We start from the raw sequence: 25,452 nt of genomic DNA, 5'->3' as shown, positions 1-25,452 counted from the left end.
TGCGCTGCAAGCCTGGAGAACCTCGAAACCATTGAGGTATGAAGAACACAGACGACCCACCTTAGCTGGAAGGAAGGTAGAGATGGCTGCCAAGTGTACCTCTTGGCGACGACATGCTAGGCCCTGCTGTTGCAGTGCAGAGGGTAGTCCAAATAGAGGGGATCGAGACCCCAGCAGGAGTAAGCATTGAGCGTGTGTCGCAACTGTAGGAGAAACGCTTCCACCTGGCCAAGGTCACACGTTACACAGGGTGAGGCTTCCTGCTATCGTGATAGTCACGTAGCGGTCACACCATGAGGTGAAAGACTGCATACCCAACTAGATCTATCCAGAGGCGGCAAGTTGCCCATCCTGAGATATGAGGTCTGGGGTGGGTGCAGGGGGTAATTGGGTAGGCTATTGACAGCCGACAACGTGGTGTATCAGCGCTGCCTCGACGACGCTTGGAGTGAACATGATGATGCACGCCCTGCCCCTGCGAAGTCTAGAGCGGACCCAATGAGCCAGAGGGAACCGTGGGAAGGCATAAAGGCGTTGGCCCTTCCACGGCATGAGGACAGTGTCCGAGATCGGTCCCGGAGAGAGACCTTGCGAGGAGCAGAACCTCGGTCATTCTGTGTTCTCGTGGTAAGCGAACAGGCCATATGTGGGAAAAATCCCCACTGGCTGGCAACAGAATGCATGACATCAGGCAGGCGAGACACTATGAGACAGAAAGACCTGCTGAGTCAAAGCACCGCGAGAGAAAAGATGCTACCAGATTTGTCGAGTGGGCTATGCAAAGGTCCAGAGACGGTGGCCTCCTGACAAAAGGAGGGGGACCATGTCCCTCCCAGGTTGTTTATGTAGGACATGGCCGTTGTGCTGGCTGTAAACACTGAGACGCACCTGCCTCGCAGCTGCTGCTGAAACCCCTTTACTGACGGTTTGAGCCCTGAGTCGAGAGATGACGTATCCGTCGTCAGGGACACTGAGGGCTGTGGGGATAGACGCGCATCCCTACCCCCAGGGAGGGAGTTAGCCCCAGGTAGGGAGCCTAGTGTGTCGAGGAATTGGCGGGTTAAAAACTATCGTGACCATTGGGCCCTTGTTCCGGCTGGTACATCCGATTTTTGAGCCAAACTTGGAGAAGACAGGAGGTCTAGAGCGTAGCGTGGTGTTTGGTTACTAACTAGGGCAGCCATTGGAACCCGGAGTACCAGAACAAGGGTAGCCCAGAGGTTGTCGGGAAGTTGCCAGATCCCGGGTTGATCCGTGCCATCGCCTGAAACCGTGGTGCGGTAAGCGGATCCGGTCTAGCTTCAGTGAGTCCAGGATACGGCCCTCTTAGGAAAGTACTAACCTCTGCGTGGTGAACAGAGTGTATGTTTCATGTATCATCAGGCCTAGGGGAACATGTGAAAGGGTCCCTGTACGATTGCCACAACGCGAGTGACTTGTGTGTGCGAGTATTATTAGATAAGCCAATTCTCCGAGATTGCCAGAAAATGCACATTCCAAGTTCGGCGGAGTGTTGAGTGGCGACTACGGCCACACACTAGTGGTTATGCTGCGGGGCTGTAGAAAGGTCCAAAACAGCAGGACGCGTAAACTGACCAGTACTGGTCATGGTGGCTACGAAGTGGAGGTATCTCGTGTGCAGATGGGGATCGATTGGCCAATGTGAAAGGTTGGTCTTTTCATATCGACAGGTGGCATACCAGTCTCCAGGTCTAAGGACAGGATAATAGTTCCCAGGGATACCATGTGGACTTTTCAACCTTATCATAAACTGGTTGAGTTTTTTCCCTCGTTTTTAGTTTTAGAATAGGTCTTGAGACCTCCATACAGTCGGGTGATAGGAATAAGGAAGTAGGTCCCGTCATTCCATCGAGCCGTGTGCACTCGTAGTAAGAGGAAATTTGCGGCACGAGTAGGATTGACAGTCCCTGAAGAGGACAGGGTTGCGGAACAAGTGGAGTCAGGTACTCACACTCACCATTGTTGTACGGGAACAGCGAACTGAAGTTAACTGGGACTCATGCCAAAGGCAGATGGTAGAGTGGGATACCCGCTTGAACCAGTACGCAGCCTCGGGCGCACCTTTTGAAAGTTCTTCTTTGGCTAGGCCACAGATTGTGTGCCGTGTGGCTGGGGCGGAAAGGCCTGCAGTGGGTCTGTCGGCTGTGCTACCACGCTCAAGACGAGAGCGCATTTAGGACCCTGGTTTGCCCTTCGGCTTTGCAGCCTGGGGTTTGATTTTCCCCGCAAGAGGCCTTTATCACAAAATGGTAAGTTCGTTGACAGGCCGGGAAATTTTGAAACCTTGAAGCCAGGAGTCTCCTCATTTGGTACGAGGCTGGAGAGAAATGCTCTGGCGCCTTTTCTCTTCCTCCAATTGAGGGCAGTGACCTTTGGTGGGAAACTTGATGGAGAAGCTCCATAACTTTATCTCACCGTATTCAGGTTTATTGATTATAGTGGGGCTAAGCTGGGCTTTTGATTGCCACGCAGGCGCTATAAAGGCCTTTGCAGATGCACCTTGCGGTCCCGAGTAGGGGTCATTCGCCTATCCCCTTCGATTTCAGGGCTGGCGCCTGTTTGGCCATCGCCGTTCCTTTTTCTCAACAACTGAATGACTACGTGAGGCAGGAGGGATGGAGGAAGACAGAGTATGTACCTCCATTAGGCATTCGGCATTTGTCTTGGATTGGTTCCGAATTAAACGGGTCAGCGCCCCTCTAGTGGCGGCAACAGCGATAGAATGTTGCATACCGGGTCCCTACCTCCTGACCTCTGCCGCATGGAGGTCCACATGAGTGCTACCTTCCATAGAGATTCTTATGGGCTCTTCAAGTTGTTGGCTAGGCACAACTGAATCCGTCCTGTAGCATAAAAACCTGTCCGATGTGGAGAGACCACTATGCAGCGTTCCGGATGGCCATTGAGAGGTGCTGAAAACCATGGGCAGAGTCTGACTCTCACCAGACCTTTTGATCAATACCTTGGCAACTGGCCTTGGTACCGGAAGGCGCGCCAGTTGGTACCTGCGAACGATCCGGACCTGAAGCAGATGTCCTGGGAAAGAGTCAGACGTAAGATCTCGAGTATGGGAGGCGGCTGGGGAGCCACCGTGCCATAGCTGGTTGCTGGAGCCAGACGGTGCCAGATTATCGGTCGGTGAACATGACACCGACCTGTGCGGCGACAGTGCGACCCGGTGCGAGTGAGGAACAGCGATCGGATTGTAAGAGCTGCTCCGAGTGGAGTGAGAGCGCCGACGGGACGATTGGTAGGTCTGCGTGACATGATTATGAACCGTTGCCACTCTGCTGCGCTAAGGGGCGTTTCAGGTGGCTGCAAGAGATTATATTACCGCACGACGGATTGCGGAGGTTCAGGCAGAAAAAAAACTTCTGTCAGGGCAATGAGATCCCTTCGCCGTTGGAATGTCTTTCCGGCATGGAAGGGAACAGTAAGCTCGACCATAGTGTGTAACTGGGGGCTGTTCGACGCACCGGATTCGACAGGCCTTGTGGGACCCAGGATCGAAATGCTGACGTCACCGTCGCTAGCAGGTGTCAGGTCGGCGATCCGGCTTAGGACAGGCTCTCTGTCTGCGTGCTGTTCACACGGGAAGAAGAGGCAGGGCAGCTCACCACGGTGTGCGCCGGGGAGCAGGCAGCATGATTCGACCCTGTCGGGACGCGGATCGACGGTGCCGGCGTTGTCGGTGCTGCGGCAGGTTCAGGAGGTGCCGGGTGATCCGACTTAGACGAGCTCATCTGGCTGCGGTTGCAGTTGGCATGGAAGCAGCAGGAGCAGGAGGCTCAACCACGGCGAATGCCGTGAGCAGCAGGCACTGGAATCAACGGGCCCGGTGGACCGGAATCAACAGTGCCGGTGTCCTCAGTGTCTCTACGGTGTTCGGTTGCCAGGCGATCCGACTGAAATGAGCTCTTTGGCTCGGTGCAGTTGGCACAGAAAGAGGAGCGGGAGCTCAACCACGGCGCGTGCCGGGAGCTGTCAGGCACTGGCAGGAAGAGTCCGTGGCTTCCGCAACCTCAGAGAGAGGAGCGGTGCCGAGTCGACTTCGGTGCCCAGTAATGGCCGTGCCAGAGGGGTCCCGGTGTCGAGGAGGCGCTTCTGTCTGCCGAGTAGCCAGCGCTCGGGTGCAGAAGGCGGAGGGGAAATGAAAGTGCCGCTCCGTTTTTGTTTCGGCTTAAACGCCTGCAAATGGCACTTAGCTGTACAATGCAGTCCCGAACCGGCACCGTGAACAGGAGTACGTGTGGATTGTCAGCAACGTGAGTGTGTCCAAGCACAGTCTAAGAACCGTGTGAGCACGGGGATGGGCTCCGGCACTGGTTGGGGGAAGGGGTACTCCCCGAACCCCTGCTAACTATTATAAACTACATATGCTAGTAAGAAAAACGCATTATACATAATAAAAGGATTATAACTAATATTACACAAGAACTACGAGTAGCTAGGGAAGCGGAGGTCACTACTAGCGCGGCTCCACTGTTTCCAACGACGAACACGGGCGGTAAGATAGGAACTGAGGGGCGGCTGGGGGGCGGACAGGGGGTATATATCCGGCACCATAGCGGCACCACTCCAGGGGGCGCCCTGCCGACCCACCGAGTGTTGCTAGGGTAAAAATCTTCCGACGAACGTGCACGCGGCGCGCACACACCTAACTGGAATGGATATAAGCAAGCACTCGAAGAAGAACAAAGGTGATTATTTCAGATCAGGATTAAGCAGTGGGAGCAAGAGCACTTAGCAAAAAAGTTCCTATCTTCATGCATAATCCTTGTAAATAAATAGGGAAAGGGAAGAGGAATTCAGGAAATATAAAACATACATAGTAATTGCTCACCAGGATGCTTTTTAAAGTTTTCCATCAGCAGTCCTCTAAACATTAATTCTGTTTTCTCAATCGTGAGATTAAAGTGAAAAACAGAGGATGAGTATGTCTGCAAACTCTGAACAAACTACACTGCTTAGAAACCATATGTAAGCAACTGGATCTCTCTCAAGTAAGTGCTTATGAATTAATTCTAAATGGTGTTGTCTAATACTTTCACTGAATAAATTGTTCAAAATATAGGTTCTTACCTTTGGAAACCTTTCTTTGTACACATGATTCATCATTACTATTTCGCTGTCAAAGGAAATCGGGGAACGACCAGGACTGCAGGGAAAAAAATATATTCATAATTTATAACTTTCACGTGGATGGTAAAAAAAAACAACCCCAAGCAGCCATTGTGAGTGTGCTGCTTAGATCAGATATGGCCATCACAGGCTTGTCTTCCCTATGGAAAAATAGGAATGGTCTTAACTCAAGTTAAAATCCACCTGAAGAGAAGACAATTTCTAGTTTTCACAAGAGTTAACAGGTCGAAAACTATAAACTGCCTTGTCTTCACTAGAATTTTAACATTAATTAAGAACCCACATTCTTTTCAAAGTAAAGACAACATCAAATATACTGACATTTAAAACTGATGCATAGGCTTACAAATCCAATTGTAACTGTTTTACTGTTCCCAGTAGTGTGGTCCTCCATATTTCCTGCATTCCCATGCATTTTCATTTAGCCCTCCTTAGCAACATTCGGAGACCCTGAAGGAGGAGAGCTCAGTTCCCTCCAGAGTCTGCCATGTTGAAAGGGGACATTGTAAAGTGAAGCAAGACACTAGGAGCTATGACGTTATTCACACCAAATTATATATATATTTTTATTAACATCACTCCGTGCACTCATTACATACTACACAATGTATGCAATACACTTTCACAAGTTAGCTTCTTGAAGACACTGAAAAACAAGACACTAAATCCTGACAGAAGCTAAGTCTGTATTACAGCTTGATTACATTCAAAAGATTTGTTGCATCTCATTTCATCACATCTGATGTTGGTATGTAATGCTATGACTCATTCCATGGTTAAGAGGAGCCAAAGGCTGAATGAAGTAATGCACATACAAATTAATTACACACGTAATTGCCTGCAGCATCCTAGGGCTTCATTTTTCTGGTTCCATTGTTTTTATTTTCAAAATAAACTGTAACTTCCATTATAACACATTATATGGTTATTTGTTTTTATGATTTTAAGAGTATACATCTTGCTAAATATATATTCTCTATGTTAAAAGATAAATTATTTCTGGCCTGAACCAACTTAAACAGATAATTTAAAAGTTTCTTATGATGGGTGAAATACGTCTCTCTAAAAGGAACAAATATATCTGAAACTCTGCATGCTTTAGAGATACTATCCTGTAGCAAACCTATTTAAAGGCAAAAACATTGTTCTGGGAACAGTATATTTACAACCCTTCTGCAAATGTTTTCTATTTTACCGAAATAGAAAGCTCCTCCCCTCAACCTCCTCTTAATTCTCACTTTCTTATGCACTAGTAGCTTCCCTGCCACACATACCTCCACCCTTTCCCCCTCATCCTCCCGCCCAGTTGCTGATGAATAGCCTTTTCACTATCCAGAATGACAGAGCACACAAAAAGCAGTGATAAAGTCCGATCAATTTCCAGATTACCATTGAAAACAAAATCCTCCCAATATAACATGTCAAATTAAACGTCTAATTCACTGTGGCAAGATTGTGATGTAATATACTGCACTATAACATTTTATGTTGAGATTTAGTCTGGGAAACTACAGAAGTAATTATGTAGATAACTGACTAACCAAAGGCTATTAGGCAGACAAAACAAGTTATTTTATAACACCTTGGAGACAGATTACCAAGCAAAAAGAAAAATCAGAACCATTCAGATAACTGAATCCAGCGTGGGGGAACTGTAAAGGAATTCTAATATCATGAATAAAGTTAGTTCTGATATTTTTATTGACACAGCATCTGTTTAAGATGCAGAAGCTTTAGTCAAATATACTGTATAATATAATTTCACATTTAATACTGGAAGGTCAAGCTTCACAAGGCAATGCATTATTTTCTTTCAGAGTGGGGATAAACTTTGCGTGCATGCATAACATTTTAATATAGAAGGGTAGGAAGTTTTTCTCTCTGTGTTCTGTGAGGGTCAATGGGGGGTGACTTGTTTATTGTCTGAGTTTTCCATTTCAGCAGAGCAGACATTAGGAGAATAATATCTGTCCCCTTAAGCTCACTAGCAGAATGAAAAACTACCTCAGTTTTACTTCCCCCTTTGTGAAATTACATTCCAACAGACCTTAAGTGGCACATCTCGCCAACACAGGTATCTGGATTTCTGCCTGTCAAAATACATATTCGTGAATCTGTATAAATTGAAAAATAGCAAATATGCAGCTACCCCAGGGAGTGACACTTCTATTAATAAATGAAGTCTTAGAAAACTGTAGTGCAGAAGGGACTAAATGAAAGCGAAATATTTCCTAATATGTAATTTTTCTCTCAATTTGACAGCTGCATTTATTAGAAAAATGCAGAGGAGCTCAAACCTGTGATCTTTTCTGTCTCACCCCTTTCGGGGAAGAGGGGATCTAATGAGGATGTATGAATAACACCACCTTTCTAAACTCAGTTTGCTTGGGAAACAATTAAAAACATATGCCTTAATCTTTTGTCACTGACACTAAAAATAATTTTACCAGCAACAAAGAGAATGTTATAAATCCACAGAGACATATGTGCATAAAATTAAACCCTTGAGGCTCGAACATGTTCCCTGTGAAGTCAATAACCAAATGACATGTCAATAGGAGCAGGATCGGTCCCCTAGATTGTGAATTTTACCAACATACAAGATTATATGAAAGAACATTATCTAGAGAATTCACATAACACTTTTATGTTCAAACTCACAGAAAGCAAGAAGTGCAGTGTTAAAGAGAGACAACAGAGACACTGGATACAAGTGCCTAGAAGCCACAGTAGCATTTCATAGACCTACTGTGTATAGCTTTTGGAAGCCATGTTATATTTCAAACTTAACTGTACATCTCTCTGTTTCAGCGCTTTTGTTGTGGATGATCTAATACACACATTGCAAAAAACAAAAGTAGGGCAGAGAAAGAGGACAGAATACTAAGCTAAGACCATGACCAGATAACATTTTAGAGGATGTGGGAGTACATTGCAAGGAAAAAAGTACAGAAAATTAAATGTGAAATTTAAGACTTACTCGTGAATATTTATTTAAGGATCACTTGCTGCATAAATCACAACCAGACAGCTGGTAAATTCTGTTCCAGTTTAAACTATTTCTGTGGTACCACTGAGTAAGGAAATTCTGAGGCAAAGTGGTATACCTGGAGTGCCTCAGTGCAAGTTAGAATAAAAATCAGCTTTTCCAGATTACAGCTATTTCACAGCAATACTTCTGCTGCCAAAGTTCTCGGAACAAACAGGAAGGCTGCCCTGAATCTGTGTATGCAGAGTGTTTTTTGCAGAGTGCTTTGCAAGCCCATTTCTGAGTTTGCCATAAGCATATTATTATTTATATGAAATGTGGCATGTCATTTTTTTATGTTTATTGAATTTATTTTACATAAGCCCCATATTATTTTTAGTCCATGGATGTAAATTATTTGCAGCTGGTTTCAGATTGTGGAATACAATTCAGACTAACATTTTGTTGCCCTGCTATTGGTTTCTTATGAACATGCAATAGGATTTAATATATTACTTCTAACAAGTCAAGATTGTTAGCAAAGAAAATAACTGATTCTAACACAAATTTCTGAGGAAACAAAAATTAATTTATTTTCTCCAAGAGATTTGCATTAGGACTGAAACCAGACCTTTTTACTGTTAAGACTATTTGAGCATATTAACAAAATATTGGACAAAGGGGACCCAGTCAACAAAAATTTATCTCAATTTTCAAAAAGCCCTTGAGAAAGTCACAAGTGACTTATGAAAACTAAGTAGTTATGGGGTGAGAGGTAAAGTACAGTCTTAGATTAGACAGAAAGCAGAGTAAGAATAAGTGGTCAATTTTCAACATGGCAAAACATTAATAGTGGTGTGGCCCTAGGATCATTGATTCTTAATGTATTTATTAATCTAGAAACGGGGATCAATACTGAGGTGGAAACGTTTACAGATTAGACAGTTACTTAGGCTAGTCGAGACTGGAGAGGACTGAAAAACTTTAACGTGATCTAAATAAATAAGATGAATGGCCAGCAGGATGGCAGATAAATATTGACAAATGCAAGGTAATGTCCATTGGAGGGAATCATTTTAACTACTAAAACTAAAACTACTAAATTAACTGTAACCACTCAGGAAAAAGACTTGGGGTTTGTGGTCAGATCAAAGAAAATCTCTGCTCAATATTCAGCACATCAGTCAAGAAAGGAAACGAAATGTTAGGATACATAAAGAACAGGATGAAAAAATACAATAAATCAATTGAAATTTGTCTTCTGGAGAAGTTTTGGTTAACTTATCTCAGAAAGGATATAGCAGAAATAGAAATTGTTTAGACAAAGGCAATAGAAATGATTAAAAGCATGGGAAGACTTTCCATGCAAAGAAAGATTGAAAGATTGAAATTGCTGTGCTTAGACAGAAGGCATGCTAGAGGTAAAATAATGAATGGTATGGAAGGCAAACGGAACACTCAATTTTACCTTTTCTCATCACAGGAAAGCCAGGGGATGGTCAGTGAAATTGAAAGGCAATTTTTAAAATGTTCCCTTTTTATCAAATACAATGCATGATTAACCTATGCAACTCAATGCCGTGAAATATCACCGAGACCAAGAATTTAATATGGTTCAAAAAAGTTTAACCCTCTCTCTCTCTCTCTCTCTCTATATATATAAAAACACTTTCAAGTTACTTTCAATATGATAAAACTATACTTTCATAAGAGATATAAGCTCTCATGCTTCAGGGCATAAGCCAACTACTTAGTGACAGTGAGGATAAGAAGAAATTTTCCCTATAGGATGGCTATACTGTTGGCCATAGGGTTTCTTGCACGTTCTTCTGAAACTTGTGGTACTGGTCACTATCTGAAGTCTTGATCCTACAAAGTGATAAGTCAATGAGACCACTCACATGCTTAAAATTGAGCGTATTCTGAAGTGCTTTTCTGGGTTAGGTTAGTGAGCTCAGAATTCTGCAGGACTGAATTTTGAGACAAGTACTGTACTAGGTGAACCACTAGTCTGGTCTGGTGGGCAATTTCTATGTTCCCTTCCAATAATCAGAATGCATTAATAAGAAAAATAAAGGGTTACTTATTGGTAACTGTTGTTCTTTGAGAGTTACCTCTGTGCAGTCACACTTCGGGGTCTAGCAATGAACTATGGAACTGCATAAAAAAAGCCACGTCTGCTGCAGGGTGCAAGAGTATTCTCGTGCTATGATTTCATGAGCTCTATTTACATAAGGGAATGCATCCACCCGACCATCTCAGTTTCTTCTCCCTAGCCTGCGGAGTCCTGAAACAGAAAGACCTCTTAAGGCAGAGGGGAAGGCGAGTGAGCAGCATGAATGCAGAGGCAACTCTTGAAGAATAAGTTACCAGTAACTAACTTTTCATTCTTCTTCGATGGCCTCTGCGCAGTCTCACTTACAGAAGATTAGAAAATCGTGCCCTTATCGGCAAAAATGGACTGTAGGACTGCATTATCAAACTGAGCATCACAGCATGAGGCCCAGTCCAGAATAATGCTTAGTAAAAACATGGACAGAATCCCACCTTGTTGCTTTGTATATCTCTGCAATAGAAATCTGTCTCTGACAATCTACAGAGGCAGCTGTGGCCCTAGTAGAGCACATCTTTACACCAAGACATACTGGTTTTCTGGCTAAGGAGTAACAATGTTCAATATATCTCTTAATCTAATGAGAAATAATTTGTCTATTAATGTCTAGCACTAATGGTTTTCACATCAATTCAAGTAGATTTGGTGCTGACATCCTCTTCCAACAATGCAACAGTTTCCTACCATCAAGGGAGCAAAATGCAGTAACAGGAGAAACACTTGAGAACAAAATTCACACAAGTAGTAGTGAAATTAGCAAATTTAATCTGTGACACTTGTAGATCATCATCTGAGAGTATAATGGTACAAATGGACAAAGTATTTATCCACTTTAAATCCTGAATGTTAAATCTCAAGAAAGTAACTGTATCCACTCTTGAGAGTGTGCGGCTGAAGTGGTGTTGGTTAAAATAACTATGAAATCAGCAGAAAACTCTAATTCCATATTACTATCCTTACAACTGAAACACATAGCTGAAAGGCAATGCATAACAATGTCTCAGATTCAAGGAGTAGAATTTAAAGCTCACCTGAGACTGCGAGATCGTGGCCGCATGGCTGGAGAATGACGTCCTTCCTCGTCAGTGATGCTTTCAGTGCTGAAATGCTTTGTCAGGAAATGAAGTTCATCTGCCGTTGGCTGAAAGGGCAGCTGGTGCAGCTTCTCCTGGGATGAGCATGATGACTGAGTACAGAAAAATATAGAAAAGAAATACACTAAACGCATGCAAAGGGGACAGCTCATGAATGGAGACAAACACCGAATACTCCAACAGAAAAGAGAAGTTGTTCACCAGAACAAGTACCTCTTTCTATTTTCATGACTAGGCTAGCTTGACGCTAAAGGTACATATAACTCTAAGGCTGTTAGATCTCAACAGCTTTTAAGGATGCCTAAGAGATTATAAATTCCCACATCTCCTCAAACTATTCAATCTGATCTTGAAGGTAACTTCCTAGTGGGAGAAATAGAATGGAGCAGCTTTGGGAAGGACAAAGAGGTTCCTGGAATGTTGAACAACTTTTCTCTCCCTTCACTTCATGCTCCCTCATCTCAAGAACTCCATTAGCATGGAGTAAGGCTATGGAGGTGTGTAGTACATGAAAATTAACACTGTTAATTGGCTCTCTTAAATGTCTGTTATTGTAATTGCTCTGTATTTCATTTCTCCCTAGTTTTACCCATCAGGTGGCTTCTCGTTGAGCAGGTAGTAATAAAATCAGGGCAGCTGACTTTGCAGGTGTGTTGTACGTAGTGTTGTTGTACCCACGTTGGTCCCAGGATATTAGAGACACAAGGTGGGTGAGGTAATAACTTTTATTGGACCAACCTCTGTTGTTGAGAGTTCTGTTTTGTGCCTCACTGACAGAAGTTGCTCCAGTAATAGATATTACCTCACCCACTTGTCTCTCTTTTGCAGGTATGTGTAACGAATAGGCAGGGCCGGCTCTAGCCATTTCGCTGCCCCAAGCACGGCGGTATGCCGCGGGGGGCGCTCTGCCGCTCGCCGGTCCCGCGGCTCCGGTGGACCTCCCGCAGGCATCCCTGCGGAGGGTCCGCTGGTCCTGCTGGTCCGCTGGTCCTGCGACTCCGGTGGACCTCCCGCAGTCCACCGGAGCTGCCTGCGCCCCTCCTGGCAACCGGCAGAGCGCCCTCCACTGCATGCCACCCCAAGCATGTGGTTGGCACGCTGGGGCCTGGAGCCGGCCCTGCGAACAGGGTTTCCCTTGTTTCGCCATTACAAGGTGGTGAACAGTTGATTCAGTTTTAAATGATCTGCTGTGCTCATGACGTGCATACACTGGTGTAAGGCATTGATGCACTGAGTAAGCGCTTTTAACTCCTGAATCCAGAGACAATGGGAGTTAAAGGGAAATTAACTAGAATATACTTTTGGCAAAAACATGGATGCTGCTTAAAGGTTGGCTAGAATCTTCAGAAAAGATTAAAAAAGAGTTTCTAGAGTTATTTGCTGTTGACGATATTGATGAGCTTTAGAAAAGAAAGTTACTTATTGTGGCTTAGAAGTTAAAGCCAAGTGCTGATGACAGTGTCTCAGGTTAGTGTAAATTCACTGGGGGAAAACTGCACTCTTTCAATGCTGCTAGCCTACCGTGGTGGTGTTTTTTAAATTGTTTAGACTAGATGCATCCAAACTTACCAGGAGCCTAAGAACCGCACCTAACTTGCAGGAAGAAACAAGAATTGTGCTTCAGCTGCCTACCTCTGATACAGAGGTTGATCTTGCGGTATCCAAGTCTGGCTACCTAGATCAATGTGGGGAATTGCATGCTGGGGCCTATAATCATATATGCGACAGGCCACAACTTTACATAAAAAATTAGGGCAGCTAAGGTCTATGGGGCAGAGAGCAGAAACCATTTGTAAGTCACCAGGTACAGAGGAAGCCCTATGCGAGACTAGAGAGGTGGTGTTCCCTCCTATGCCTCCTTCCCTTCAGCTATTGGTGCAAGGAGCATTTCAGAGAGGGGACGGGAGCAGCTGAAGCATGGTGTGCTCCAGCAATCACCAGCAAGCACATAGTCCCTAGGGTGGTCGTAGCCAGCTGGCAAAAGTTTGAGCCGCTCCAGGTTTGGTCTAATCTGTGCTTGGGTCAGGAGTGAGAATCAGGGAGTTGTTAGGACTCCAAACACTGTCATGCCCAGCATATGCTAAGTGCAGCAAAGAATCTGCCCCTGTATTGCACAAGTATGTGGAACACATTTGGCCTTCAAGCTCACTTTAATCACCTTGATGTATACTGCCTTAGGTGTGTAGTACAAGAAGAGAAAGTTCTCTGTGCATCTTGAGGTAGAAAGGAATGGAAAAACAGTGATGCTTTCCAAGGGATGTATGTGCCATAGACTAGATAATATGCTGTCATATAGGACAGAAAGCTTAGAGAGACGTAAACTTAAGAAGTGTAGTAATATCAGGGTTCCTAAGTGGCTCTGATATTACGTATGTCTTTGATCCAGAAGAAATTAAAATAGAGTCAGCATATAACAAGAGCTAACATATCTGTCAAACTCTTTGCAGATTTAGTAAATAATAGCATCACAATCCATACACCCAGAAAAGAGACATGATGGTTATTGGCATTTCAAGCACTGAAAATGTATGCCTGCCAGCAACACCATCACTCACGAAACAGAGAAAATTTAAACATTTTTGTCTCATGATGTCTCACCAAAACCCTCCTTCCGCTTTGTCTCTTCAAGAGATATCAGACTACACAGCACTGGAACTCCAGAGAATATTTAAGGAGATCCAGTACCAAGTATTAGGAGATGTGCTTTCTTTAGCCAAAGGCTTCTTTAGCTCTCAAAAGCCTTCAAGGAATACAGCCATGTACTAACAAAGCATTAGAGCAATGCGAAACACAGCTGTATTATTGATTTTGATGAAGTCACAGAATTCGATATTAGCAGTAGAGCAATGCAAACATCCCTGTGGTATCTTAGTTACAGCCAAAGAATTAGCCAGCTTATTGAAGCAAAAGCTTGTAGCTAATCTTACTGCAGCTTTTAAATTAACTCTGAGCCTAGTAAATAAATAGGAAATTAGATATCCAAGGAAATAATTGTATATTAGCCTGTTCAAATAATTTCTCTAGGTTCACATATCTGAAAATCTGCACCCGCATCAGTCAAGCACAGCATTCTCAATGCTTGCATGATGAGAAGCGTTCTGTCTTCGTACAGTAACTGAAATTTTAAAAGGCAGTAGGTATTTTGCTGAAAAATGGACTTTGTGGCATCAGCAATACAAAAGTTGAAAAATGTACAGAGAGAGAAAGTGATACTTCTAGTAAGCTCAGTATAGCTAAGTGTCTAAGTGTTGATTCAGCTGGCAGAGTTGCTGTTCATTGACCAAGACCACCACAGAATGGCTCTCACTAGAGAAATGGGCGTAACACACAGCAATTCAGGCCACCAGAATGGGGACTCTTAATTGATTCCAGGCATTCCAGTATTTCACTCACTAATGGTAGGCCTGACAGAAGGGGTTAACAAACTGGTTTCTCTCATTTTAAGAGTCAATATAATACAATGGACCGCACACATCAGTCAGGAGCTTAGTATTCTCAGATTCTAGTCTCACCTGTGCCACTAACTCACTGTATACTTTCAAGCCACTTGAACTCTTAGGATACGTTTACACAGCTCATGGGAGTGAGCTTCCCAGCCCTGCTTGACAGACTTGGAGTAGTGGGGCTCGTGCTAATGTTCCAAACATGGTTATGTAGACAGTGCTTTCAAACTGCGGTTTGGGTTGGAGCTCAGGCTCTGAAGCCCACCTCCCTCCCAAGGCTTTTGCCCATGTTAAAAGATTCCTCAGGCCTTTCCTTTGAACAGCTCTAGTGCCCTCATGCTTCAGAACAAGGACTTGAAATTTGGCAGGGAGCGCCTTTGCATCAGCCATGTGCTTTTTGCTGGGCCTGTGAAAATCTGCCACAAATTTGGCCAAGTTATAAACCTTTGAACAATCACATTTCATACTGTGCTCCTTCCCTTCCCGACTCCTACCTGAGACTGGATGCTGTACACACCATTTTCTCAGAACAACGGAACATGCTCCAGCCCAGCGTTACAGAGCCAAAGCCAGATTTTCTTAATAATGGCTGCTCCGAGCTGGGATGGGGTTGGGCACTGGAACTAAGAGCAAGGAGCCAGGCCCCACCCCTGCTGCCCAGATAGCATGAAGAATGAAGCTGTCAGATTTTGAATGCAGAAGGGAGAAAAGCCAGACAACACGGGAGAGAAAGGAGTAGAATGAGAAAAGGAATCTCGTGAGACTAGGACTGGAGTTGGGGGATAGGGAGAAACTGTGAGTGGGAATTGTGGGAGACTGGGAATGAGAATCCAAGAGGAGGAGACTATGATGAGGAGCTGGGGATGGGATGTGTGGGCGGGGAAATGAGGCTGGATGAAGGGCCCAGAGAGAGAGACTGGAAACAATGGAGGAGGAGGGAAGAGAAGGATTGGATGAGGAGTTAGGGGGGGACAACTGGGACAGGATGGTCAAGGAGGCCAGGGACAAAGACTTGGGGTGGGATGGGCGAATTGGGATTGGCTAGGTGGGGAGACTGGGACTGGGTATGGGGATGGGAAGAGACAGAGTGGTTGGGATAGCAGAGAGTGAGCCCAAAGGCAGAGACTTGGACTGGGATTAGAAGCCTAAGGAAGAGAGACTGGGATTTGGTAGGTGAGGATAATGGGAATGGCACAAGTTGCAGGAGATGGGGCAGAGCCTGGAACGGAAGCCAAGATTCCTGAGCCTCACCACTGCTCTGCAGTCATCAAATATTTGTGAAACTCACTGGAAAAGCTTGTGTCTCATCCTCCCCTCTAATGATGGTCTACATAAAGGATGATAACCTACTAGTGTGATCAGTTAGTTCCTTACCTCAAGTAGAAAATCAGTGTGGTGGATCTGAAGTTTCCAACTCTCCTGATGACCCATGGGTTGACAATGTGAAACCATGCCATATAATTTGATTTTTTGGTTTTCTTTTTTTTTTTTTTTAAACTTCAGAAATTACACATAAAAAACTATGTTAAAGTATCATTATCAAGGTTACAAAGATAAGCACTCCAGAGCAAGGAAATACCTGAATCAAGGTACTAATGTTACCTTGTGCATACGCATTATGATACAGTCTTTCATTACATGATCATACGTTCTCTTTCCACAAGACCCCTGTCTCATTTGGTTCACAGGATGGACCTGCTTTGGTGATGACTCAAGGTTATGCAGTAAAAGGGGCTGTTGTCTGCAGGACCTCTGCTTCATTTGTTGCAGAAATTGGAAGGTGAATGAGGGGGATGGATTACAGTAAGAGAAAGGATGCTATGTGGTTAAAACAGTTAAATGCTGCACTGGATAACTGAATTCTGTCTCTTTCTGCTACAGAGTTCCTGGGTGATGCCAGCAAGTCGCTTAAATCAAACTTTTCACAGATGGTCACTAATTATGTGTACTTCATTTTCTGGGTGCCTGACTTGAGACCCTGGAGTCTGATTTGCAGACGTGCAAAAAATTCACAGCTGCAAATAACATCAGTGGGAGTTGGTTTTTGAATATATAAAATGCTAAGCACTCTGAAAAAATCAGGTCCTACTCATCTCAAATTGGGCTCCCATAATTAAGAACGTAGCAGCAGCCATGCTGGGTCAGACCAATGGCCCATCGAGCCTAGCATCCTGATTCTGATAGTGGTCGGTGCCAGATGCTTCAGAGAGAACAGGGCAATTTCGAGCGATCCATCCCCTGCAGCACAGTTTCTGGCAGTTAGAGGTTTAGGGTTACCTGGTGCATGGGGTTGCGCCCGACCATGTTAGCTAACAGTCACTGAGGGACCTATGCTCCATGAACTTATCTAATTTCTTTTTGAACCCAGTTATATTTCTGGTCTTCACAATATCCCAAGGCAACAAGTCCCACAGGTTACCTGTGTGTTATGTGTTGAAGTACCTCCTTTTGTTTGTCGGAAACTTCCTGCCTATTAACTTCATTGGATGAGCCCGGTTCTTGTGTTGTGTGAAGGGGATTAGTGAAGATTAAGGCATTTTCTACCTTAATCTCCCTCTGTGTCTGTTCCCCATCTGAAAAATGCAGATAAGAATACCCTCTTGCTTACAGAAGTGTTATGAAAATTAATTAATTAATGTTTGGGAAGCACTCAGATACTATTGTGATGAGTGCCATAGAAAAGCCCATGAGAAAATTAACAATTCCGTCTTCAGAGCAGGATTTGAATAGTAAGCAGTAAATAAGGCCTCAGGCCACATTTTGCTTAATGAAGATAAAACAAAACACTGAGTAACTGCTCATTAAATGAGCACAGTTCATCCTTTGCAATGAATAGGGCAGAGGTGCTATGGAAAAAAACAGAACGTGATCATGTAATTAAAGTCTATCGTAATGCATACATATAAGACGGACAAATTAAGTTTACATGGGCAAATTTTATTCTGGCATCTCCTAACTTTTGAGTGCTTGATTTTGCAACATTAATAACGTTCTTTTAATTGAATTTTTTGTGTAATTTCAAATATAATTTACTGTTGATAAACAATGAAGAGTATGATTCACAATGTGAAATGTCAGACTGCAACATTAAGGAAAAACATTAAGATCTCTTTCAATTTCTGATAATGGCACATTAGGCTTCTGGTGATATTGTAGTCAGGTAAATTGTAAAAGTCTAGACTCTTTCAGTCACGTGTATAAGGAAAATATATAATGAAGGTACAGCTGCATTCAGAGAATCAAACTATTATCAAGTTGAATAACGGGTGTATATTATCACCTTTCCTCCCAAACAGCATGTCAGTAGAGAGCTCTTCTACCCACTGGTGACTAAAGTTCAAAAGTGGACAAGAATTTCAGATCTGGTTTAAAAGTAGCTGAGAGTTTGCTAATGATTAAGCATTCCATCTCCAAGTGCTGACACTACCGAAGCAATGTTCCCCTCAGCTGTGCAATGGAGAAGTGGCAGTGGGACTGGCACGAATACTGAAGGCAAAGAGTAGATGGGAAGAGATGGGAAATGGAGAAAAAGCAGCACAACTGATAATTAAAATAATTTTTAAAGCAAATAGCATATTAAATAAAAGGTTGACAAAACAATGAAAAAATACTGAACATCTAGCAAGGATTTAAAAGTTGATGGGTTAGGATGTATTTAAACACACAGAGTTAAAACTGAAAAAGTCTTTGCCACTTACTGAAACTGTTGAACTGGGAGTGTTTGTTCCATATCCAGATGAAGGAAGAGAGGCCAGGGACCAGCGGCGCCCATCCGTTCTGAGGAAAAGATGCATGAGAAATTTTTTTGATAGATACAATGTGGACAATGTTTTGGGGAAGGTCTAAAATAGATCACCAATCTTACACTTTGATTGCATTTTCCAGAGAATCCAGTGGTCCTAGAAATCACTTTGGGTAAAATTTTCAAAATGCATCTGTGTGAGTAAGGAGCTTAAATCTCATTGAACGTCAATGAGACTTAAGCCCCTAAATGACTTAGGCACTTTTGAAAGTTTTACCCTTTGTTTTTAAGTGGTTATTATTGGGATCAGACAAATCTATTTTATACTTCCAAATTTCATTAAAAGAGACAGTCACAGCAGCTGATTCCTTAGAGTAACACCTTGGGATCACTGCTGCTGCAGCTCCTTTGCCCTCCTAATAGCAAATTATATTATATTATATTACATAACATAACACTAACTTTTCATTCTCTAAAGATCACTTTCCTCACTACTATTTACAATATTAGTAGTAATTTGCTTTCTTGTATTTGTAACCTATGGAAATGTCTCCTCACTATTGGAAAGAGTGTTGTGCACACAGCTGCTGAAGAAAAAAATGTGACAAACCAAAAAACCCACTGATGCATACTAGAAATACCGCAGAAAGCTTGGTGTAATTTTAACACCAAACCTGTAAAACGTGAAATATGTAATTGCTTCTAAAAGATACATCAATTTCCCCCAAAAAACCTTAGGGAGGGAGAAAATTGTATTCATTAGCTAAATCTAGTAAGTGTCTCTGTCTCTTGTTAAACCCCAAAGCATTCTATCCCATTCACAATCCACTCTGGGATTGAGGATAATGGTTTCCATCCTGTCCTGTACTCCACATCAACAGAACTACCACCATGTATTAAGATTTCTGGTACAAGTATCATTTATCCCAAAACAGAGGCAAATTATCAATACCTGTTCACATAAGATGAGAGCGAATTCAACAATTAAGAGCTTTTAATACAATTTAGAGAAGACTCTTGTTTTTTTGGTGCAATTTATATACAGTACATGGGTATATAACAGGATTTTTTTTTTTTTTTTTTTTTTTTTATTAGTGGAGGACCAAACTTGGGTTTATAATGGAAACTTAATTAACCTTTGCTACGGAGTGAATGCCATCTCTCCATTATCCACCCACACAGGCCCCCTGGTTCAGGAAGGTTCTTAAAGCATGTACTTGAAGTTAAGCACATGCTTTAGTTTTTTCCTGAATAAGGATGTTTTCCTGAACCACAGCCTTCTTATACTGACATGTTCCTCTCCTTGTGGTAAGAAAACTATTTGAGCACCAGAGAGGGGAATAAATATATTTATTTTTAAAAAAATAAAAAAAAAAAAAAGGTTCATGCTTCATGCACAAAATCATAGAAGTTTAAGCTTTATAACCAATTCCTATTAATGCATGCCTTAGTTAAAACCCCATTTAGACATGGGGTGTTTCTGGCAAGATACCAAGAGAATCCTCCCCACATATTGCAGAAACTTCTTGTTATATTCCTGAAAACTTGAAAATCTCCTGTACACTACATAAAATTCCTTTCTTACCTCCATAAAAGCAAGTGTAAACAGACAATGTCAATTATTGGGCTACATGATCAGGTAGCAGACTGGTGACTGGACGGGACTTAGGAGACCTGTGTTTAGTTTCTGGTTCAGACAGACTTTCCATGTGACATTAGGCAAGTCACTTAACTTACCATGTGCCTCAATTCCTTCATATATAAAATGGGGACAATCCTGCTTTCTTATTTCACAAGAGCGTTGAGGGGATAAAATCCATGAAAGATTGAGAGAGGCTCAAACACTATGGCAATGAGGGCCACATAAGACATATTAGACGAGAGATTTTAGAAAGCACAGATATTATTGAACAGATGCAAAATGATAGAAGATTAGGCCCATTTTCCTCTTCAAAAGATTTTCATATTTTGATTGCGAAGATGTAAAAGCTATCTCCCATTCCCCTTAGCTCCACTTAAACTATCCCAAGATGGCAAGTCTCAGTTCTTGGTGACATTTCCACAAAAACTGGTGCAACATTGAGAAGTGTGTTAATCAATCAGTGTAATGAAGACCAGCTGTGTATCTTGCCAACAAAGAGTATTAGTATGCGACTAGCAAAATTTCTTTTTCAAATATTCAAGAAACAGACAGCAAGACTTTCAAAGAAAATTACTTCCTCAATTAGCAAAAATGTTTCAAAATTACATCAATGTGTAAAATAAGAGGAAAAGATATAAAAAGTGATGCAGTACTAATTTAGGAAGGGATGCTGGGAACAAAAGAAAATTTTAGGTCATTTATTTCATTTTGGAATTATCCCTGCTGGGACAATGAAACATTGACAAAACAAACAAGTTTGGCCACACATAACCTACTAAAAAGTAATTTTAAAGCAAGCGTGTTTGTGGCAGCTGTGTTAACATCATGCAATGTAGACTAGAACAACTTCACCATGACGAAGTGTTGTGTGAGCAAAGCATTTTTTCCTGGAGGGATCCCTGTTAATTATAAGTTGCTATACAAAGACTCAAAATTTTTATTCCCAAAGTAAATGCTGAATGCCTAAATGGGGTTATTACAGCACACATACTCATTAGTCACATATCATAATACAATCATGCAAAAGCATTACATACACACAGCAGCAACATATATCTGATATACCCTTTACCTGTCTGCTCTGTGTCCATGGCTGAATTGAAGAAATTGTGCAATGATAATAAGGAAGGGAAAAATAAAAATCATGAATGTGATTTTTGGAAAACCAGTAACAAAATTTGACTATTGATCATTACAGTCACTTTTACTGAATGTCACACAATATTGCATGGACAGAAGTAGATATGTCCTTCATCTTGGGAGAATTCTGAATATACTGACTCTGTGGGTTTGAAAAATACTCACTGAATGCTTGTCAACTGCCTACTGTCAGATTTTTGATTAACCGCTACTTAAAATGAGGGCCGTCCTACAAGATTTAGTGGCGAACCTATTGCCCTTAAAACTAGCATGCTGCTTTCTCAACCAGAACTGCAATATTTTCCATAATGCTGAAGGATCAACTGGTTACAGTTCTGTACTGTGGGAAGAGGAGTCATAAATACTGCACAAAAAGGATAATCTCTGAAGAGAATAGGTCAAACGCAGAGGGAAGAACATAGGCACAAAAACCTACCTTTTAGTAACTGTTGTTCTTCGAGATGTGCTGCCTATGTCCATTCCATTCTAGGTATGCGCGTGCCCATGTGTGCAGTCATTGGAGATTTTTGCCTTAGTGGTATCTGTAGGGTTGGGAGCGGCGCCCCCTTGAGTGCTGCACTCATGCATCAGTATATCAGGCGCTGGCAGTCCTAGGCCTTCTCAGTTCCTTCTTGCCAGCAACTCTGACATAGGGGCAGGAAGGTGGGTAACGTAATGGACAGAAGCAGCACATCTTGAAGAACAACAGTTACGAAAGGTAGGTAACCGTTTTTTCTTCTTCAAGTGCTTGATCATGTCGATTCCATTCTAGGTGACTCACAAGCAGTGTCAATGGAGATGGGCTTGGAGTTCACTGTCTTGCAGCGTGCAGCATTGCCCTGCCAAAACCAGCATCGTTCCAGGTCTGTTGGGTAAGTGCATAATGGGATGTAAACTTGTGGAACAGATAGCTAGGTAGCAGCTCTACAGATTTCTTGGATCAGCATCTGAGCCAGAAAAGCCGCTGATGACACTTGTGCTCTAGTTGAGTGCGCCGTGACTACTGCTGGTGGAGGCACTTTTGACAACTCATAGCAGTAGTGGATGCAGGCCGTGACCAATGTCAGGGACAAGCCCTCGAACTTGAGGTGCAGAAGATAATCCAGGATCACCTTCAGCGAGGCCTGCTCAGCCAGGATAAGTTGTTCTGAAGCCCAGCACGTGAACCTTTTCCACTTGGCCAGGTAAGTTGCTCTGGTGGAGGGCTTTCTCCTACCCAACAAGACCGGCTGAACCCGGACTGAGCATTCCCGCTCTTCTGCATTCAGCAGCCATGCTGTCAAGTGCAATGTTGCCAGGTTCGGGTGCAGCAGGTGTGGCCAGAGAGATAGCTGAAGCTGGGCGGCTACCGAAAGGTCCAGCAGTGTGCCAAACCAGTGCTGCTGAGGCCACTCAGGAGGTATCAGAATAACCTTCACTCTGTCCTGTTTTATCTTCATGAGGACCCTGTGGATCAACAGTACTGGCAGGAAAGCATACATCAGGGCCCCCAACCACAGGAGCAAGAAAGCATCTGACATGGAACCCCTGTCCATCAAAGAATCACAGAATATCAGGGGTGCAAGGGACTTCAGGAGGTCATCTAGTCCAACCACCTGCTCAAAGCAGAACCAAGTCCCAGAGAGATTTTTGCCCCAGACCCTAAATGGCCTCCTCAAGGATTGAACTCACAACCCTGGGTTTAGCAGGCCAATGCTCAAACCACTGAGCTATCCCTTCCCCACATCCCTTTGAGTGAACAGAACATGTGGCATTTCTAGTTCTGTCAGAACGTGAAGCGGTCCACCTGGGGAGTTGCTCACTTTTGGAAGATCACACTGACCGTCTCCGGGTGGAGCGACCACTTGCTGCAAGACAAGAAAGGTCCTTCTGAGGTGATCTGCTAACACACTCCTGGTGCCGGGCAGGTGCACAGCTATCAGATGAATGACATGCCGCATACAGAAGTCCCAAAGGCCGATGACCTGCCTCTGCCTTGCCTGTTAATGTAATACATCGTGGCGGTATTGTCTATGAGGACCTGCACCACCTTGCCCTTCAAGTGGGGCAAGAAAACCTGGCAGGCCAAGCGAACTGCTTTTAGCTCCTTGACATTGATATGAAGGGCCAGATCGCCACGCGGCCAGCAGCCTTGAGTGCTGAGCTTGCCCAGATGGGCTCTCCCAGCCCAGGTCCGAAGCACCTGAGACCAGGTCAGCGACGAGGACTAGGCCACAAAGGGAACTCTCTCCAACACCGATCCAGGGTTCAACCACCAATACAGGGATGACAGGATGTGCTCCGGCACCCTGACTACCCAGGTCCCACAACCAACTTGTCTGGGGATGAAAATGAGGACTGCAGCACTGAGGGAGGCCCAGGGGCATCTTCCCCCATGGGGGAGGGAGGCTTAGGGGAAGGTGCAGTCTTCTCTGCCTTGACCTCCGAGTCTGCCTCATGCACCGAGCCTGGTGCTGTCGGAGCCGCCATCTGTTGCTCCCATGTGGCGGCCGATGAGCAGAGTGAAGGGGACATCGCCATGACCAGCATTCCCCATGTACTCTACTGCGTGTCACTGCCAAGGCAGCACCATCAACGTCTACATGGCCTCGGTTACCCATTCGCGCCAGTGGAGTCTAGGCAAGGGGCTAAAAGGCCTTCTGCGCCACACGAATCCCCTTCCAGTGACCACAGTGAGGCCATGGACACCCGAGTCTGTCTGCTAACTGTCGCTGTCCACGACTCGTGCCCAGAGCGAGGGAACCGGTGCTGGGGGGACAGGAGACGTGACGTAGAGTGCTCCCACAGGTTAGGCGACCAGGACCTGCACCAAGATGATGACCAGCGGGAAGGCGATTGGCACCAGTAGTACGGAGACTAGCGGCTCCCTCTAGGCGATCTGCGTTGAGACGGTGGGGATCGTGATTGCAGTGCTGGTGACCGAGGGTGAGCACCAGAGGATCTCTGTTGCAACTCCAGCAATCTGCAGCATGGAGGTGGAGATCATTGCTTTGTCTCGAGGGATCGGCAGTGCTCCACTGCCCCGAGTGGTCTTAGGGGCTGGCTTGCCCTTGTGGGGAGCCTTTGCTGCTTCCTGCGGCATGTGCTGTGGCAGTAGTGCGGGCGGAGGCCTTTGCGCTCTCGGTGCTGGGGCAGCTTGTGAGGGCATTGGTGCCATCAGGACTTTAGGTCCCATGCTGCTCCTGGAAGTCGCTGGTGGACATTTCAAGGGGCTACGGGCCCCAACCGGAGAGGCCCAAACGCGTGGCTCTGGAGTGGCCAGGCAGCCCGAAGTGAGTACCTTGCTCGATGACCCATGGCCATTCTTGACCGGTGCCAGAAAGCCGTGCTTCCTCACTATCTCTTTGGACACTGGCAAAGAGGAATGGCACCTGGTGGAGCCCAGTGCCAGGGGCACACTGTGCACCAAGGCTGAGGTACTCGGCGAGCCCTGGCGGGGCAGCACAGAAGCCGGATGAAGGGCGGACTCCATGAGGAGACCCCGTAAACAAATATCCCGCTCTTTATGTGTACAGGCCTGCAAGTGTTTACAAATATGGCACTTATCTCTCACGTGTGATTCCCCCAAGCACTTGAGGTAGCTGCTATGAGGGTTACTTACAGGCAGTCCACGCAGGACTTAAACCTGGGAGACCAGGGCATGCTCCGTCTGAGGCGAAGTGCCCACTAAAACTCTAACTACTTAACACTAAGTACTATAAACAAACTATTTACAAGGCCCTAAGTCTTGAAGTCAGTAAAGGTGAAAAACCACTAGCTCTTGCTATGCAAGGAAAGGTGCTCCGACTAACCACCACAGGCGGTAAGAAGGAACTGAGAGAGTGTAGGGCCAGCGGCGCCTGATATACCGACACACAAGTGTGGCACTCAGTGTGGTGCCACCGCTGACCCTACGGACACTGCTAAGGCACAAATCTTCGACGTCCGTGCACATGGGCATGCACACACCTAGAATGGACTCAACATGAGCAAGCTCTCAAAGAGGAAGAATCATTTCTATTTGATGGCAGGGCCTGTGAGAGAGGAAGGAGTCAGACGTGGATGATCTCTAGGGCCCACACTATGATGGCATAATGTTTGTGAGATGGAAAATTCTGCTCAGATAAGATAAGGAAGCATAGTACTTTCCAATGACCTCAGGCACAGA

At 44.4% G+C, this 25,452-nt stretch overlaps 1 protein-coding gene across 6 annotated transcripts in view; it reads right to left on the bottom strand.

Annotated features, from left to right (window-relative positions):
- MAST2 (microtubule associated serine/threonine kinase 2) overlaps nt 1-25,452 on the bottom strand; it is a 368,160-nt gene that overhangs the window by 67,128 nt on the left and 275,580 nt on the right. For 4 of the 6 annotated variants that reach the window (XM_075067585.1, XM_075067581.1, XM_075067583.1 and 1 more), the window contains 4 exons: nt 21,238-21,258; nt 18,480-18,558; nt 11,276-11,430; nt 5,104-5,179 (listed from right to left, as the gene is read on the bottom strand). In XM_075067585.1, the coding sequence (XP_074923686.1) occupies nt 5,104-5,179; nt 11,276-11,430; nt 18,480-18,558; nt 21,238-21,258 (331 nt within the window). The remainder of the gene's footprint in view (nt 1-5,103; nt 5,180-11,275; nt 11,431-18,479; nt 18,559-21,237; nt 21,259-25,452) is intronic. The other 2 variants (XM_075067582.1, XM_075067584.1) reach the window with 1 other exon arrangement.

The sequence above is a fragment of the Chelonoidis abingdonii genome, chromosome 7 (assembly GCF_003597395.2).
Source record: "Chelonoidis abingdonii isolate Lonesome George chromosome 7, CheloAbing_2.0, whole genome shotgun sequence".
Lineage (NCBI taxonomy): Eukaryota > Metazoa > Chordata > Testudines > Testudinidae > Chelonoidis > Chelonoidis abingdonii.
Note: the sequence above shows the minus strand (reverse complement) of the source record. Positions and strands in the feature narration are given on the sequence as shown.